The sequence below is a fragment of the Microcebus murinus genome, chromosome 13 (genome assembly GCF_040939455.1).
Source record: "Microcebus murinus isolate Inina chromosome 13, M.murinus_Inina_mat1.0, whole genome shotgun sequence".
In the NCBI taxonomy this organism is placed as follows: Eukaryota; Metazoa; Chordata; class Mammalia; order Primates; family Cheirogaleidae; genus Microcebus; species Microcebus murinus.
The window spans coordinates 77829043-77848744 of NC_134116.1; the positions used below are offsets into that span (position 1 = coordinate 77829043).

A 19702-nucleotide genomic window follows, 5' to 3' on the forward strand; every position below is an offset into this window, starting at 1 on the left:
AAGTCGTCTTCTTCTGGAACATCATCATCACTCTCCAAACCCTGAATTCCATCCTCAATTTCTTGCAACTCTATTTCTTTTAGAACCACTGGCCCCAATCTCTCACGTGGAGCAATAGAGCTCTCCTGGGGCAGATGAGAAGGGCAGCTCCTGTTCCTCACCGCCCCGCAGGAAATGCATGGGTTGTGCAGATGCGCTGCGTAGCCACGCCCATCACTAGGGCTTGTTTTCGGGGTAGGGCTTCTATTACGCAAATGTTTAGAAATCCTGCTAGGGCTTATTTTATGGGTATGTTTTATTTTCGGGGGAAACACGGTAGACCCCTTACGGTTCGCCCTACAGTGTACATGTTTCTGTACTGTTCTCATCCCTTCCACTTTGCCGTTCTGCCAGTGCGACAACGGGGTGCGGGCGCGCCGCGGGGTCCCGGGTCCTAACCCACCGGGATGCGCCGACACTAGGCGTTGACTGCCTGCTACGAGATCCTGAGGGCTTGGCCAGCTCTGCCCGCTGGGCACCAGGAGCGCAAGGACAGCGCCCCAAGGGGCCCCCGTCGAGGGGCTGATGAGTGATTTACCGCCGACCCATTTCCCGAGCGCCTCGAGGACGGGCGGCGGCCCACGGAGGCCGGAAGCCACCTCCTTTTCTGCACGGCGGAGGGAGCCGCGCGGATGCTCGCCGAGGCCTTCCCCAACTCTGGGGTTCTGAGCATCACTTTTGGCAGGAGGCAAGAGAGAGACAATAACTGAGATTCATCAGCCATAAGTTCAAATTACGTCAGCACAGATGCTAAGATAGAAGAACTAAAAAAAGAGCAAAATGGCTTTGTTATGTATTTTTTTCCCCTCAACTCTGGGAGCCTGCCCCTTTAAGAGAGTGGGACGTGCGCCGACCCCACCCTCTCCCGGCGATCCTTGCGCGGTCCGCTGATCCCCACGCCCGATGCCTTTCCCAGGGTTCTCTGCGTGGCGGGCTCGTTTCCGGCGGGGGTCACTTCCGTTCGAACGTCGAGCGTGCTTTTGCGTGGTTGCTCCGCCCCCTCCGGCCTTGTCTTTGCAGCCGCTGGGGCTTGAAGTTCCCGCCAGGTCGGGACTGGGCAGAAACGATGCTGCCTGGCCCGCCTCGGCTTTGAGGCAGAGGGAGTGTCCCAGACCCCCTTCAGCTTACTGACGGCGTCGAGCCTCAGGCAGCCATGTCCACGGGGTTCTCCTTCGGGTCCGGGACGCTGGGCTCCACCACTGTAGCCGCCGCCGCCGGGACCGGCACAGGCGGCGGATTCAACTTCGGGACTGGAGCGTCTAGGTAACCGCGCTTCCTAGGCTTCCCGGCCCGGGTGCTCCCCGGCAGAGCTCCCTGGCGCCCCCACCCTCTGTCTCCCCACTGGCTTCCTTCTCGGTGGGCCTGGACAGAAGCACTTGCCGAGCCGCCGGCGTCGTAGGCCTCCGCTCGCCGCGGTGCCCGGGCCCTGCCAGCGGCCTGGTCGGCTGGAGGGCGGGGTGGCCTGTGTGCTGTGAGGTTTGCAGAATCTACGTATATATAAAATCGGGCCGAGTGGGGTCTGGACTGAGTGAGGGGGCCTGGGCTTTCACCCCGGAGCCTGCGTGACGTGATGTGTCAGTCTCAGGCATACAATGAACGTTGAATGAATGAATGAAATTATGGTTTATTGTGGGGGGTTTTAGAAAGGGACAATTAATAGAAAGTTTTAAGAAGGACAATTAAAAGTCTCTCTCTCACAATTGAGATTTCATTGCAGTATTTACGGCTTTGGATATTAACGGCGCTTTAATAACTTTGTGGTTATTTTTAACGAGCTTTTTTTTGAAAAAGCCCTTTGTGCCACATGGGACCCTGTCTGTCTGTGTTTTAAGAATACGTTCTACAGTGTTTATTGCTGGTAATTTTGTGCAGTAAATGCAGATTAGTATATCGTGGGTAAGAGCGTTGTGTTTTAATGACACAACATTGCCTTAAGTAGGTGGCATTGTCGTGTTTTTGTGCAACCCACTAGTTAAGGTTGCAACAAAAATATAGCTAGCAAAGGTTCAGAAAGAAATTAAAATGGTGAGACATTTTAATGAGAGGTTTAATTTTGGGGACTCAATCTTTTGAAGATAAAGGTGGAGGAGTTCAAGTGCGCACATATCTCCTGAAGCTTAAAAGATGCGGTTGTAAATTAAAAAGGCAAAAATATCTTCAGCATTGCCTGTATTTAAAAAAGGAAGAGGGAAGGAGCTACAGACAACACTCAAGTCAAAATTCGGGGAGTTTTCCTCCTTACCCCCTTTTCTCTTACTCTATAGTCCTTAGTCAGCAAGTTCTGATAATTTTACTTCTGCAGTTTCCATTTGTCTTCATTTTCAGTGCCACCACCCTGATCCAACCTATAGTCATTCAAGGAACAAATATTTATTGGACAAATTCCTCTTGTGAGGCTCTGTTTTAGGTAGTAAGATAAATAAGAGTCCTGCTTTCCTTACCCTTATGTTCTTATGAAAATACTTATGATACCTGTCAGGTTTTAAACCAGACACTTCTTGTGTTAGATGAAAACTACTCCCATCAACTTATTAAATTAGTTCAATAGAATAACCATTGTCTCAAAAATCTGCTTTTACCTCAATCTTTTTTGCCACTTTGTAGCCAGAGTGATTTTTTTTAAAGAATTCCCGTTGCTCCCCCTTCAGTCATTTTCCACTATAAGTAGAATGAAGTGAAAAAAAAAATCTTATCATAGTCTACGAGACCCAGAATAATCTAGAAGCTCTCTGGACTTATTTTGAGCCTATCTTTTTATTTCAGTGGTCCAGACCCACTGTACAAAACAAAACAAAACAAAAAACATGTGCATTACCACCCAGTACATGTACACAAATGAATAACTGAAACAAAGTTTCAGAGAAAGATACTTTAACTTCATGGGATGCAGTTTCATGTTTTCTGTTCTGTTCCATTTCATTTTTTAAAAAATGCTGCTTGTGACTTGCTAAATTAATTTTATGCCCCTCTAATGGTCCAGATCGTTTGAAACTAAAATGATCTCTTCCCCAGAGGCCTTTTCTGAAATGTCAGTCTAGGGGAGATTTCCATTCTCATAGTACTCTGTACTTGGAGTGCTGATCGTAGTCATAATTAGTTCGCTATGTTGTTTACCTGTTTGCTGTCTGTTCTCAGCACTCTAGTGTCAGCTCCATGATGGTAGAGATCTTTTCATACTGGTTTTCCAGTAGACACAGAACCTGGTGCTTAATATGTATTTGTTGAATGAATGAATGATTAATGTCTGTGTCTCTCACTGACTGGAAACTTCCTGTGGCAGTGTCTGAGTCTTAACCACTCCATCCTCAGTCCCTAGGACATTGCCTGACGTAGAAAAGGGTTTTTAATGTATACTTGTTGAATGACTGAGTAAATGAGTTATTAATAATACACTAGAAATATTTACCCAAGTTTTAAAAAGGCTTGGATAAATTAACTGAAGCAGAAACAGTCTGACATCAGTGCTGGTTGGGAGGTCCGACAGCTCCTCGTGCTGCCTGGTGAAGTGGTAAAATCATTTTAGGGGACTTATTCTCCAAGCCTCAGCTCCCACATCTGGAAAAGGGTTATTATATATTTTCCTCAGGATTGTTGAATGAGATGAAGTATGTAAAGTATTTAGCATCACGTCTGGCATTTGCTAAGTGCTGGATAAGTGTTAGCTGTTATGTTAGCTCCCAAGTCCACATTAAAGCAAGCTGGGCAAGTTAAAATAAAAACATTCCTGACCTCATAGGAATCAACTTTGCCTTTCTACAACACATCCCATCAAGTCCTTGGCAGATAACACTGGGTTAAGGCAATCATTAGTTAGGTCTGGGGGTAGTTTTTGTTTTTGTTACAGTAAATTGTCTACCACAGAAAAATTTCTGTTTTTCTTCTGTGATAGAGTAAGAAGAGTTCACCTTGATGTATTGCTTTGGTAATATTTTCAACTTTAGTTATGTAATAATCGATAGTGTCTTTGGTTTTCTTATGTTGTCAAGAAATTTTGAATATTTTAATTCATTGTCTGAAAATACATTCGTTGTTCATCTTTTGTGTATTTCCAAAATAGCAGCAAAAAAATGAGATCACTGGTTTGTGAATGAGCGCTTAATAACCATTTTCCTAATTGAATGTCTTCAAAATTTGCTAATATTTTTTAAATTTATTTAAATGTCTCTAAAAACTTACTGTATCCCACATTATACACACAGTGGTCCCAAAATAACGATACTATCAGACTACCACCAGCTAATCTAAATGTTTTTTGCATGTGCTTTGCTATCCCTCTCTCTCTTTTTTTTTTTTAAGTTGTACTACCTGTGTTGTCTGGACATAGCCATTACATACTGTACTCTATTTCTTTTAGTTTTTAATTTTTTTTATTTAGTTTTTAATTTTTTGGTTTTTTTAATGTTTTTTGTTTTTCAATTTTTTTTTTTAATGCGGTAGCTTAGTTTTAATTGTAGCAATATGGTGTTTTGTTTTGTTTTTAACTTTAGTGACAGAATCTCGCTCTGTCACCTAGGCTGGAGTGCAGTGGTGTGATCATAGCTCACTGCAACTCTTGGGCTCAAGCATCCTCCCACCTCAGCCTCCCAAGTAGCTGAGACTGCAGACACTACCTGACTCATTTTCTTTTTTATTTATTTTTTGGTAGACAAGAGGTCTTGCTATCTTAATCATCTTTGTACCCCCTTGCTATTCCTGGCATAATGCTTTTGTACATAACATGTTTAGTTGAGTAATTATTCCTAATCGTAACAGTAGTAACAACATTTATTGTAATCTTTTAACCTTTATTTTAAAATGCTGCTAAGTGGGGACTGTTATTCCCATTTTGCAGATGAGGAAATAGAGGCTTCAGAAGGTTAAATAATGTCACACAAGTACCAGAACATGAGGGAGCTGGTACTGGAACCCAGCCACAATACTTCCACCTTCTGCTTAAATGGAAATGTCCGTGGGCTTTTAAGATTCTTTTGTGGTGATTATGTGTTGATGGAATGGCAGAGAGAGGAGTAATAAAGAGAAATATATAGGACAAATGGGATTTCCCATTATGCTGTACATGTTGTTATACTCTTTCTTAAGTTTCCTACATAATTTTTTTTTTTTTTCTTTTTTGAGGCAGAGTCTCACTCTGTTGCCCAGGCTGTAGTACATTGGCACGATCATAACTCACTGCAGCCTCGAACTCCTGGATTCAAGCAATCCTCTCACCTCAGTCTTCACAGTAGCTGGGACTACAGACATCCACCACCATACCTGGCTAGTTTGTTTGTTTTATAGAGACGTGGTCTCACTGTGTTGCCCAGGCTGGTCTTGAACTCCTGGCTTCAAGTGATCCTCCCACCTTGGCTTCCCCAAATGCCAGGATTACATGTGTGAGCCACTGCACCCTACCTCTCCTACATAATATTTGAAGTGTCATATTGTGAAGATTTTTTACTTATTTTCGTAATTTGTTTTCCTGCTTGTAGATAGCAAATTTGAGCCTCTGAGGCTTGATAAGAACTATAGAAAAGTTGTGAACTTTGTTCACATTTACTTGTTTTTATAAGCTGTTCTTTTTTTAAGCTTTTGAAAGCTTTCTCAAGAGCTGCTAATGAACACAATCTTAAGACAGGGTAATTTTGCTTTGTGTTTAACTTTTGTCAGGATATGTCCCCAGCCCCAGGTTCTCCTATTTCCTTTTTTGGTTGCAAGATACCTAACTGCATGACACCCCACCCTCAATGAATATGGTAACATAGCAATAGAGAGGTGGGAAAGCCAACATAGAATAATAACTTTTCTATGGCTATTTGGAAATATGCTAGGTTTCAGACAAAAACTGGTGAAAGCGCAATATGTACAATCCCTGCTTATGAGTACCTTGAGATCCAGAATCCTGATTACTATACTCTATGCTTTTCTTGAGGCCTGGTATTGTGTTTTTTAAGACTAGTTTTATATGTGGATTTATTTTTAGGGAGAACAGAAAAATACTTAAATTTGGCTGGTTAAAGGTAAATTTATTGTTAGTTCCTTTTGGATCCATTGGCGATATATTAGATGTGTTACATGAAAGAAAATTATCTTGAACAGTTAATTGGCTCTAGTAGACTTTATTTTGTGTGTGTGTGTTTTGTTTTTTGTGTTTTTATAAACAAGCAACCCTTCTGTGGGGCTCAATTTTGGAACTCTGGGAAGTACTGCGACTCCAGCAACTACATCTGCTTCTGGTGGTTTTGGAACCGGGCTCTTTGGAGCTAAACCTGCCGGTGGGTTCACTCTAGGAGGAACAAATACAGGTGAGGAGGATCATCACATTTTCAGGAAGTAGGCTTGGGATATTTATTCTTTCCCAGGTTTTGTCCTACATCTCCATTTACAAGCATTATCCTTGGTACTGTATCTTAAAAATGCTAAATACTAAGGTGGAAAGAAATATGGGAATTAGGAATTAAGGGCCAGTGATAGGCCCAAACATTGGCTATGATCTACTCTAGTGTGAGAAAGGAAAACACACACACTTATTTAATCTCTCTCTCTCAGTAAATTGAAGATCTATTTCTTTAAATATAATTAATTAAAGTAATTTAAATTTATTAGACTATATAATACAGTGTTTTACCTTAGTGAAGATTGTCGTTTAAGCCAGCTTTACCAGTTTGGAACATTAATTTATATATGGGACTGTTAGCATCCTCTTTTGCTGTAGCATGATTAACATTCCTAAGAAATGTTTTAAATTTTTGTATTAAACAATTGTTTCAGTGGAAAAAGGACAAGAGGTAAAGGACTTGAAGGTTTCTATTGGACTTTCCAATAATAGAAAGTTTTTGTTTTTAATATAGTTGAAAATATTATGTTTCACTGGTGCTGACCATTTCCATGTAGAAAGTTTGCTTCCTTATTTACCTTTTATTCTGTATCCTCAGAGCCTCTTGGTCTTTGTTACCACTTCTCGCATTGGCCAGGTGTGAGTGCAGCACATTTCAGCCACATTTAGAAAATGAAAGAACTTCTGGGGTAAATAATGAATAGACCAACCAGAGAGCTTGTGATAGTTTATGTGCCAATGTTTGCTTGGGGTATCCTTTTTTCACCTTACTTAACTTTGTTATAAGCAATTGTTTGCATTTTATAAATCTTATTCCTTGATTAATCAAATTATATGTAGCCTGTAATATGAAAACCAATGCTGTGGGAAAAATGCTTGTGTTGGTGGTTATGGTGGCAGATGCCATCTTTCTATTGGTCTTACTAGAAGTGTTTTCCCTCCCTGAGGGGAGTTCCAAGTCTTTCCCTTATGGCAGATAAACCAAAAGAATGCCATCCTCATCAATGATTAAATTTTATTTCTCTTTTTGTCCCCAGGAATAGCAACAACTATAACTACAGGATTAACTCTGGGTAAGAATTTTTGTGGAAAGATCCCAGATCTGTAGTTTTCTAATAATTTAAATTAATTGAATGATCTTTCTGTTCTTTTCCTTTTTAATATCTCGCAGAGCTGAGGCATAGAAGAAAGTATGTAAAGAAGTGAACATGTATCACAGATTTTGACTTGTCAAAAAGAACCTTCCAGTGTTTGGTTACTAAAAAAAGAGTGATTTCATATGGTGCTTTTATAATTTAGAAAAATATTTTAAATACAGAAATGGTTTTTAATGTAGAAATTTACTTTTCACATTACTTTTTCAGTTATTTGACTCTGTTTAGTGGAAAAAGCACCAAATTGTAAGACAGACTCTTGGAATTAAGCCTTATATTGCTAAACTAGTTGTAAAGTGTTAGAGGTAGCATCTGGAAGCTTTTAGTTATCTACAAAATGAGGGTATTGGATGAAAAAGTTTTGGGTTTCCCTTCCAGTTCAAAAATATAATAGTTTTGTAGAGGTATGCTGAAGGAAGTGTGAATAACCAGGATTTCAGCCTCCTTTGAGTCTGGATGGCAATAAATAATGTGAAAGGAAATGAAAGAATGAAAGAACATCGAAGAGCTCTTAAATGGAGTTTAAATTAGGAATTGGCAGACTGTCTCAGATGCTACTTAACCTGTCATCTAAAGAAAACACATCTGTTTACTACCAAAGTTCTAGACAGAATTGTCTGCAAAGGCAAGCAACTTTAGTCATCTTGTTTTGTGAGGTTGTAGAACGCATATGTGATTTCAAAGCACTGTATTCTGCATGGACTTCATTTGTATCAGGATGATCCGGAAGCAAAGTTTCTGGCTTTTCTGTTGATGATTTGAGGAGATGGCAAAATGCAGGTCATTCATTGATTTCTTACTGTTTATAGTTACTACCTTCTAACTCTGTAGACTTGTGTATACATAATGCTTTGAACATTCAGCATTAGCCAGGGGTGCTGGTGGTGAGGGTTGGTACTGAAGATGATACCAGGAACTGTTAAGTGCAGGAGCAAGATGTTCAGTCTGTTGTGAGGTGATGGGGACAGGTATGTTCTTGTATAATCGGATAAATTCTCTAATAGATGTGGGAAAGGCACCACAGGAGCCAGAGGAAGAATAAAGTAGGATTTGGGGAGAGGGAGCAGGAAACATTGTTTCAGACAGGGGAGTGGAAAGTACAAAGGCCTAGTTGTAAAGGATTCACAGGATTTGTGACTAATGGAATGCAGGGGAAGGAAGAGATGCCAAGGATGACTGTTTCTGGCTTGAGCAACTGGTTTGACCAAGGTGAGGGATTTAGCAAAGATTTTTTGTGGGGAGATAGGTAGGAGTACAAAGGGACATCAGGATAGAACTGGGCAGTGGGGAGTCAGGTGGATGTAGATTTAGACTCATGCACCTGTAGTTGAAATGATGCAAGTGGGAGAGTTAATTGGGGAAGTAAGGAAGCAAGAATGGAGGCAATCAGGACATGAACAGAGGAGAGCTACAAAAGAGGACTGAAAAGGAATAGAGTGAGCTGGAAGCTGACAGAGACTCTGGAATAGAATGGTGGTTTAGTCTTAGAGAAGAGAAGCTATTTTGCTGCTGAGATTAAAGGGAAAGAAGGAAGATAAATGCAGTTTTAGATAAATCTAGGGGTAGAATTGGAATTGATTGTTATTACATTGATTGGATTTTCTTTTGCTTTTCTTAATCCAAAGAGCCATTTTTTTCTGTATTCATCATGATTTAGTCCCAACTTTAATATATTTTTTCTTATACGCATACTCTTATTCTGTTTACAAAAAGTAGGATCACAAACTTTTAGGAATCCTTATTGAAACAAGTAAAGTATATATACACTTCAGGTAAAATGGGATTGTTTAATTTATTTAAACAGGAACACCAGCCACTACATCTGCAGCTACAACAGGCTTCAGTTTAGGATTCAATAAACCTGCAGCATCTGCCACACCATTTGCTCTACCTATTACTTCTACCTCAGCTAGTGGTCTTACTCTTTCATCTGCTCTGACGTCAACTCCAGCAGGTGAGGCAGAATGGAAAAAAAGTCGCATTTAATGGCTAAATTTAAATTTTATTTGATTAGAGAACATAGGTGTCCACCTTTATTAAATATAACTTGTTTGAGAAACTTCCATTTTAATCATTCAGCAATCATGACCTACTAAATCATTGATTTGTGCCAGTGGTACGTCTGTAGTCCCATCTACTTGGGAGGCTCAGGAGGGAGGCCCCATCTCTTTAAAAAACAATTGATTTGTAAAGAAGAAAAATCAGCATTGGGCATTAAAGCAGCAGAGGCCATCTTTGGAGATGGTCTCTATTTACAGAGCAAAGCAGGGGAGAGGGTTAGAGAAGTAAAATGTCAAGCTATTAATATCTACTTTGTTTTTTAAGTAGTCTTTTTGTGACAGGGAAGGGTAGACTTCCTATAAACCTTGTGAAACTAAAGATTCATTTATTTTTTTTTTTTTTTTTTGAGACAGAGTCTCACTTTGTTGCCCAGGGTAGAGTGAATGCCATGGAGTCAGCCTAGCTCACAGCAACCTCAAACTCCTGGACTCAACCAATCCTGCCTCACCCTCCCGAGTAGCTGGGACTACAGGCATGCGCCACCATGCCTGGCTAATTTTTTCTATATATATTAGTTGGCCAATTAATTTCTTTCTATTTATAGTAGAGACGGGGTCTCGCTCTTGCTCAGGCTGGTTTCCAACTCCTGACCTTGAGCAATCCACCCGCCTTGGCCTCCCAGAGTGCTGGGATTACAGGCGTGAGCCACCGCGCCCAGCCAGATTCATTTAATTTTGAAGGTAAAATTGGCGGCCTGGGTTGAAAACTATTGCTTTCTGTCATCAGTTACCTGGTGCCATTCTAATATTATCCAAATCCCTTTTTTATGTTACTGGTCTTTGAAGCTACTTTTCTTTTTATTCTTAAGTATATATTATATAATTTTATCTTTAACAAGTAGTTTTTTCAAAGAGTTTATAAGTTTCTTAAAAAAATATTTGTATTTTTCTATGGTGTTCTAATGTTACCTTTTAAAGTCTCACTATCTCATTTTTATAGCATCCACAGGATTTACTTTAAATAATTTGGGTGGAACAACAGCCACAACTACAGCTGCATCTACAGGCCTTTCTTTGGGGGGAGCCTTAGCTGGTTTGGGAGGTTCGCTTTTCCAGAGTGCAAACACAGCAACAACAGGTAATTGATGGTATTTATTTTTCAAAATAGTAGATTTTTATATTTAAGTTTACATTCTCTTTATTTTGGCCTTTTGAGCAGATCACTCTTTCTCTTTAATCTGTATATTTTCCTTAAAGTACGAAAACTAAATTATAAAGTAATGTTTTTCATACACATAGTTAGATATCTTAGCCATATTTCAGAAATACTTTTTCCTCTTTCTCACTGTTCGCTAACTGGATAAGAAAACAAAGAAGAGGCTGTTTATGGGGACACTAAACTGTTCTGAAGAAACTTGTCTTTTTAATTAATGACAGTTAAATAGTCTTGGATCATTTACAGCCAAACTGCATTGTAAGGCCAGTTGCCCTTTTAAGCCCCAGTTCCAGGAATGGCTTTCCATGGTATATGTTGGGAAAAGGTATTAGCATGCTTTGAAGGTGAGATTTTAAAACGCAGACATTAAATTTTCTTACAATAATTAGGCAAAATACTAAAACATCGATTCATTTGGCAGGGATTACTGAATTATTATTTTGTATAACAGGTTGATTTCTTATTTCATGCTTAGTTTCTAATTTGGGTCATGTTATAGATTCTATAGATGTTTGGAATATTGGCTGTAGCTAATGGCCATATAGGAAATTTATATTTGTGAGGGTTTTGTGTGAGTGAGAAAAAGCTTTCCTTTTATTTGAAGAAATTGCGTAATTACCTCACATAGCAATGTAACATTAAGAATTTCTGTTTAACAATTTGCAGATTAGGGTAAGTTAGTATATGTTGAAATAACAGAATTTCCAATAGTACGTAGTGCTGATTTATAATGGCTATTTATGGCCAGGCCTGGTGGCTCATGTTTGTAATCCCAGCACTTTTGGGGGGCCAAGCACTTGCTTGAGGCCAGAGTTTGAGACCAGCCTGGGCAACATAGCAAGACTCTGTCTCTACAAAATATTAACAAAATTAGCTGGGCATGGTGGCATGCACCTGTAGTCTTACCTACTCACTAGGCTGAGGCTGAAGGATCACTTGAGCCCAAGAGTTCCAGCCTGTAGTAAGTTATGATGATGCCACTGCACTCCTGCCTGGACAACAGATTGAGACACTGCCTCAAATAAATAAATAAATGAATGAATGGCTATATACTTTCAAAAGTTTTGCTGAGCCCCTAATATGTATCTAATACTTGGTTGTATGGGAGAGACGAAGGAATATGACTTGGTATTTTCTATTAAGGAAGCTGTAGTTCTTTTCGGTATTCTATTCAGATACTAAATTTAATGGAGAAATCCAGTGGAGATTTCTCCAGTGGAAGTGGAGAAAAGGGGCTAGTAAGGATAACCTGTAGAAACTTGTGTTCAAATTTACATCGATCTTTCAAATACTTATTTTTATCATGCTTTCTAATTTGTAGATACTCAAAATGCCTTCACATAACCCAGTCATTAGATGACTGTAACATACATTTCAATGCATGATAAATATTTAAACATCTCTCATAAAGATAAATAGGTAAAGGGTTGTTTAGTGTCTACTGAATTTTTAGGTGTGCTCTGATTCTTCTTAGACTCTTAACACAATACCTAATGGTTATTTTATGGTTATATCAACTTAAAGGTGCTATTTTTTTAATTTATTATAATAGTAATGATTTATTTAGCTGTGTTTTTGCCATACATTGTCAGAATTTAAATTCAATTTTCTGTTGTCCCATGCTATTAACTGCTGTTTTCTCTATTTTTAAAATAGAAAGTATCTTATTTGAAAAGAAAAAAAGCTGTTTCAGCTTAGAAATGCATGATCTTACAGAAATACACATTACTCAACACAAGATCTTTAAAATTTTTTACTTGACTCACAAGTATACATTAATGACTTATGATTAATTATAGTCTTTTTAATTCCTCTTATCAAATGATGTAAGATTTAAATAAATGAAGTCTACTTTTTAAAAACGTTTTGTGAAAAGAACTTGGTATGAACTCAATATGTGTTATACTCAAATCTTATAAATTCACACTAGATTATTTTAAAAGTATACAATTCCAAAGTGTGATTGGAAGACAAAATGGATTCACCTGAAAATATATCAACTGAAATTGCTTTTGTAGAGAGGGTTTAAAAATAACAAAAATTTAGTGTTCACATATATTGAATTAACAGGTATATTCTAACTTTTAATAGTGAAAAATCACATTATCCATCTACACATAACATTGAAGTCAAGCAAGATTGTCTGTCTTTGGCCAAAACATACTCTCTAGACTTGTTCCTTGTTATTTGCCTAAATCAAGTATGAAGAAAATCTGGGATCCAACTTAAAAGCATTTGGGTGCTTTTATCAGTAAGGGGAAATTGTTCTAAAGTCTTGTAAAGAAATTTGTAAATGACATTTGGTTTATTTGTAGGACTTGGACAGAATGCATTAGGCTTGACTTTGGGAACTACAGCAGCTACTTCAGCTACAGGCAATGAAGGCCTTGGTGGTATAGATTTTAGTAGCTCATCAGATAAAAAGAGTAAGTAATGTTATTGTAGTTCTATGTTCTAACAATACTGTTGAGGAACTTCTAGGTTATTCAAAATTCCTATATCTGGAAGATTATTAGTTATATATTCAGTATTTACTTTTAAGTTTGTAGTTTAAAAAATATAGTTTTTACTTTTAAGTTTGCATTATTAATGTTTCACAAATTTTATGTGAGTTGTACATTTAAAATTTTATTTCTGTAGATAGTTTAGAGTTGTATGTGCATGTCTTATGTAGTTTCTTAATGTTTGTTTTTCAGTTGGGATCATTATGCATATACATTATTGTTTTGTAGCTCCTTATGTGATATCAGAAGCATTCGTCAGTGTCACTGATTCTTCTAAAATATTTTAATGCTGCTTCATATCAATGTTATGGATGGACTATCATAATTTAGTTAACTGTTGTCCTATTGTTAGATGTTTGTTTCCAGTTTTTTTTACTCTGGGAAGTATCACTGTATTGGGCATCTTTATATAAATGGCCAACATATTAGAGTAGTTTAAGAGTGTCTACTCTGGACTTGAATTGCCTGTGTTCAAATCCTGGCTCAGCTCCTTATTTAAGGACCTTATTCAAGTTATCCTCTCTCTGCTTTAGTTTTCCTTATCTGTAAAGTGGTGTGAGGATTACTATTTGTAAAACCTTTGTAAAACAGAGCCAGACATATAATAAATGCTGTTTAGGTCTCTGCTTTTACTATAAATTTTTGTTCATATTTTTTGGGTTTTTTTAGGGAAAATACCTAGAAATTGGATCAATGGCTTATAGAGGGACATTTTGGAGACTATTGGTATATATATTGTGAAATTGCTTTCCAGAAAGTTTTACCAATTACCCCCTTAACTAATATGAAAATACCCTTCTTGCTTTGCTCTTGCCATATTGAATATTGTTTTTAAAAATTTGCCAACTCAAATTCATTTTGAAACGTTTTGGGTTTTGGTTCTGTACGTGTGACTTGTTTTTATTTGTAACATCTTCTGATGAAAGTATGAGTATATACTAATAGAGTATATATACTATTGATATATACTAGAGTATGTTACATATTCATACATATTGCATTGAACTTCTCTGAACAATGAAATAAATGGATGAAGGTGTGAAATAGTCAATGTCCCTATATATGTAAGTTGTAAAAAACTGGATTCACTTTTTATTATAAGGTGATACTAGGGTGAACTATTTTAAAAGTTGGTAAAACTTTTTTTAAACTTTTATAAAATTTGAGTTTATTTCTCTTTGAAAATTTACTAATTTCTCAACAGTCCTCTAATTTTTACTTAGTTTTCTTTATAGTAACTCCATAATTAGAAAAGTAGCCTTAGATGTTTTAGCAAGTTATTTTTTTACTCACATGTAAGAATGAGACTACTTCTCTGTTCATCATGATTGCTTTTAGGCTTCATGTGAAAGAGCAGGCTGAAGCAGAGCAGTAAGAGAATGTAAGGAGTTAATCTCCTTTCCTCTGCCCCTGCCCATATCATCTTGCTCTCCTAGTTTGCCAAAGCTAGAGCTGAGCAAAGAGACTACACAGAATAAATTTACATGATTACATATACTGCATCCCAGTCCCCTTGTGGCTGTTGAATGCATCAAGGGATTCTTTCTTTTGTTTAAAGCATTTTTTTCCTAGTAGCTGTAACAGTTAGCTTGGGAGCTGCAGTATCAGTGGGATTTAATCAGATAGAGAGTGGGAGGAAATAGCATTTGGTGAAGAGGGCACAGCATGGAGTGAGGCCTGGCGATGAGAAGGACCTTATGGAATACAGCGTGTAGGCAGGTAAGAATAGACATGGACAACTAACTGTTAGGAAGCTTTTGCAGTAGTCCACATATGTATATTACCCAGTCAAAGCTAGGTGGATTAAGCAGAGACCCATGATAATCAGGGGTCCATGGTAGAAACAGGCCCAAGTTTTTTATGTCCATGTTTGGATGTACATAAATATTTATAAAATATAATAAAAGTGAATATCAAAGAATAGTATACTCATCAGTTAAAAAGTTGGTGGATTATTTGAAAAAAACCCATAAAATTAAATCCCTATTTTTACTTCCATGTCTCATCAAATCTAAAACTCCATATGTAGAAGATGGGGGCCAATTTCAGAGATATTAAAATATGAGAGAAAAAATCTTAAAATCAATGAAGTACAAAATATGGGAAAATAAATTAGAGTTGGATGAAAGAGGCAAAAAAGTAAAATATCATGTGCAAAGGTAAAATGTAAATGATAAAAGTAAAATATTTGACTTTTAGATGCTATTTTTCAGTTTTGACATCTCTGAAATCAGTGTGTCTCAGTTATAAGTCTAGCTTTAGAAATAGACACATGAAATATATATGAGACAAAGAATTAATATAATTACTGTTGAAATAACTCTTAGAAATAAAAAAATGTACCTCAAGAAAAATGCACAAATCACATGAGTAGGTAGTTCACAAAAGGAGAAATATACTTGTCTAACGTTTGAAGAAAATGTTTTACTTCATTGGTACTGTAAGTAATACGAATTAAGATTATGATGAAATGGCATTTTTTTAAAAGTATGATGTCTGTTGTAAGGGTATACAAAAGGTGCTCTTATTCATGGCAGGAGGGAAAGGTAAATTGGGACAGTTCTTTTAAGGGATTGTCAGACCGGAGAAGGTTAGGTAATCTGACACATATTATAGTATTCTGTATTGATAGGGGCTTAAAAACATCAAGTAAAGCTATCAGGAGTTAAACTCGTAGGCAACAATATATACTATCGGTACAGGATTTTTCATGGAAGGTAGTTGAGAAAGGAGTATTCTTGCCCTTGAAGGTAGTTGTAAATTAGCTATTTAACATGTCTGCTTATGTGTGTGGATGTCTCCATAATATGCTGTGTTCTAAGTTCATGACAAGTGACAATATCACATGATGTTTAAGAAGCAAACTAAGAAATGCTTAACACTTTATACCTTAACTTGTGTTAATTTAAAACTTATATTTAGAATACATTGTTAAATTACCTATTTTTACATGACGCTTCTTGAATTTTCTAGGTGATAAAACAGGAACAAGACCAGAGTAAGTTTACAATTTAACTTTAAGATATTTTTATTCAAGAATTTTACTTATTAAATTGTAGGCAAATGGTGTGATTAGAAGTAAATGGAACTATGTACATATTAGGAAGAAAAAAAATTTTTTTAACCAGTGTTTGTCAAAAACAAAATAATAAGCATACTTTGGAAAGATTATAAAAGGTCAAATCTTTAATTTTTAGTCATTAAGAAAATTTAAAACCATTTCTTTCTAGAAAAGTAGTTGACATTTCCCCAAATAATACAAATATACTTACTTTAACTTCTTAAATACTGAACATCTCATGGAACTTTAAAGCATCTTTTTAAAATACATAAATTACTATGCCAGTACCATTTTATTTCCTGATGTCTTCAGTGAAGAGGGAAAGTAGTCTCCATATACATCATATATATGTTTGAAGATAATTGTTTTTAATTGCTAATTGTCATGATTTTTTGGGTTTTTTTATTTTTTTTGAGGCAGGGTCTCGCTCTGGCACCCAGGTTGGAGTGCAGTGGCATCATGATAGCTCACTATAACCTCAAACTCCTGGGCTCAAACAGTCTTTCTGCCTCAGCCTGCTGAGTAGCTAGGGCTACATGCACGTGCCACCACACCCTGCTAATTTTATCTGTTTTTTGTAGGGATGAGATCTCACTATGTTGCCCAGGCTAGTCTCAAACTCCTAGCCTTAAGCATTCCTCCCACCTCAGTCTCTCAAAGTGCTGGGATAATAGGCATGAGCCATTCGTCCAGCAGGATCATTATTTTTATGACCAATTATATTTTCTCATTTAATTTTTATTATATTAAATCATTTGTAAATAAGTGGTCAGGTTCACTCTTCAAAAACCTCTTGTGTATGTTTTAGCCTATTATGAAAATGAAGACGATGAGAGAGTGAAATCTGCCTACAGTTACAAAACCTAATTCATGATTCCATTATAGCATGTCAAATTTCACTGTTCCTGTCCTCATGAAATATTTGTGATTCCTTTAAGCTCTCTCTAGGTCTTATTCTGTCATTATAGAACTAATTGAAATTATAAAAAAAAATTTTTATGTCTTATTATGTGAAGTTTTATAGGCTTTCTTTAATGATTGCTTTAATATTTAATATTTGAGACAGAGGGTACTTAGTTCACCATCTCCCCAGTCTGTAATATTTTCTGATTTTTTTCTTAGACATTTAGTCAGATGCTTTCTTTTTTTTTTTTTTTGAGACAGAGTCTCGCTCTGTTGCCCGGGCTAGAGTGAGTGCCGTGGCGTCAGCCTCGCTCACAGCAACCTCAAACTCCTGGGCTCAAGCAATCCTCCTGCTTCAGCCTCCCGAGTAGCTGGGACTACAGGCATGCGCCACCATGCCCGGCTAATTTTTTCTGTATGTATTACTTGGCCAATTAATTTCTTCCTATTTATAGTAGAGACGGGGTCTCGCTCTTGCTCAGGCTGGTTTCGAACTCCTGACCTCGAGCAATCCGCCCGCCTCGGCCTCCCAGAGTGCTAGGATTACAGGCGTGAGCCACCGCGAGTCAGATGCTTTTAAATGTATTTATAACAGATACCAGTCTTCTTAGATAAGAAATCTCTATGCAAAATGAATTGTTAGAATTATTTTATAGGTAAGGAAATTTGTTGTTTTTTATGAAGAACTTTGAAATCATCCAAAGAAGCTGTAAGTGGGGAACATTTGCTATATTTTTTCATATTTTAGTACAAACTGTAGTAGAACTCAGCTGTCAACTTTTTAAAATCTCATTGGTTTTAATATATTTGTGGCATTTTTCTTAGGGATAGTAAAGCACTGAAGGATGAAAATCTACCTCCTGTCATCTGCCAGGATGTTGAAAATCTCCAGTAAGTGTCAAATATAATTTTATAACTAATACATGAAGAATTCTAGAATACATTTTAAGGGGAACATCTCTTCCTCCAATTTTAATGCTTTCTGAAAACAGAGAAAATAGAACAACGGGAATTAAAATTGTTAACTACCATTCTGTAAAAAAGTGTGTGAATTGTGTTGAATTTTTAGTTTTTGTTTCTTGAAACACTTGGATTCTGACCAACCTATCTTAAATGTACTGGTTTTTTTGTAGGAAACCGAAGGTGTATTTTTTTTTAAAACTCAGGGGGTTTTTTTGTTTTTTTTTTTTTGTTTTTAAGGAAATTTGTGAAGGAACAAAAACAAGTCCAAGAAGAAATTAGTAGAATGTCTTCAAAAGCAATGCTTAAAGTACAAGAAGATATTAAAGCTCTGAAGCAGCTTCTGTCATTGGCTGCCAATGGATTACAGAGAAACACTCTCAATATTGACAAGTTGAAAATAGAAACTGCTCAGGTATACTAACTTACATCCATGCTACCATGGGGGGTGGTTATTTTTTGTTGTTGTTGTTTTTTCCAAAATGGAAATAGGGGTGTTTTTTTTGTTTGTTTGTTTGTTTGTTTTTGAGACAAAGTCTTACCCTGTTGCCCAGGCTAGAGTGCCATGGCGTCAGCCTAACTCACAGCAACCTTAAATTCCTGGGCTGAAGCGATCCTCTTGCCTCAGCCTCCTGAGTAACTGGGACTACAGGCATGTGCCACCGTGCCCGGCTAATTTTTTCTATATATTTTTAGTTGTCCAGCTAATTTATTTCTATTTTTAGTAGAGATGGGGTCTTGCTCTTGCTCAGGCTGGTCTCGAACACTTGAGCTCAAATGATTCCCCCCCTCGGCCTCCCAGAGTGCTGGGTTTGTAAGTGTGTGCCACCTTGTCTGGCCGGAAATAGTTGGGTTTTTTGTTTTTTGTTTTTTTTTTTAATTAAAAAGTGTGGTACAGACATAGTATAAGAAAACCAGATAACTCATATACTTTTACATTGATATAGTAATAATAATTACTAGTTTTTATTGTATATAAGACAGTAAACTAAGTATGTTAAAATCTATTAAACCAGTTTAATTTTCCTGAAAGCCCTATAAGGAGGATGTGAGCATTGTTATCCTCATTATATAAACAAGAAAAGAGGCAGAGAGCTTTTTAATAAGTCTAAGAGCCTGGATTCAGACCCTGGTAATCCAGCTCTAGAGCTTATGCTCTTTGTTTTGTAAGAGTGCCTTCTGGCTAAATTGATCTATTATACAAGAGGAAAGCTAGTTAGAAAATAATGTGTTTATTTAATCTTTCAATTATTTAATAAAAATTATACTGTGCTATGTAGATACTAGATTTGACTGATGACTTGCTAGTCTTAGATCTTAGTTAATAAAAACAGTAATGAGGCTAATATTGTCTGTCACTAATGTCTCCTTGATTTTTCTCCATAGAATATGTTATATAATATATATTAAATACAATATGTAGTTTTTTCTATATCAGTGAGGAATGATGATCATATATAAACTTGTAATTTGTATATCATAATTGTAAAATATACTTGATATCATCGTAGCAGTCTAGATATCTTTAAAGTTTTTCTTTGTCTGTTAGTCA

The 19702-nt window shown here is 37.0% G+C and overlaps 1 protein-coding gene across 2 annotated transcripts in view; it reads left to right on the forward strand.

Moving 5' to 3' along the window:
- The first annotated feature begins 1010 nt into the window (after positions 1 to 1010).
- Positions 1011 to 19702, forward strand: part of NUP58 (nucleoporin 58) — a 47714-nt gene continuing 29022 nt past the window's right edge. For both annotated transcript variants that reach the window (XM_020290469.2, XM_020290467.2), the window contains exons 1-9: positions 1011 to 1302; positions 6181 to 6320; positions 7390 to 7425; positions 9311 to 9460; positions 10507 to 10644; positions 13038 to 13148; positions 16200 to 16224; positions 18016 to 18081; positions 18391 to 18565. In XM_020290469.2, the coding sequence (XP_020146058.2) occupies positions 1193 to 1302; positions 6181 to 6320; positions 7390 to 7425; positions 9311 to 9460; positions 10507 to 10644; positions 13038 to 13148; positions 16200 to 16224; positions 18016 to 18081; positions 18391 to 18565 (951 nt within the window). In that variant the 5' untranslated portion in view covers positions 1011 to 1192. The remainder of the gene's footprint in view (positions 1303 to 6180; positions 6321 to 7389; positions 7426 to 9310; positions 9461 to 10506; positions 10645 to 13037; positions 13149 to 16199; positions 16225 to 18015; positions 18082 to 18390; positions 18566 to 19702) is intronic.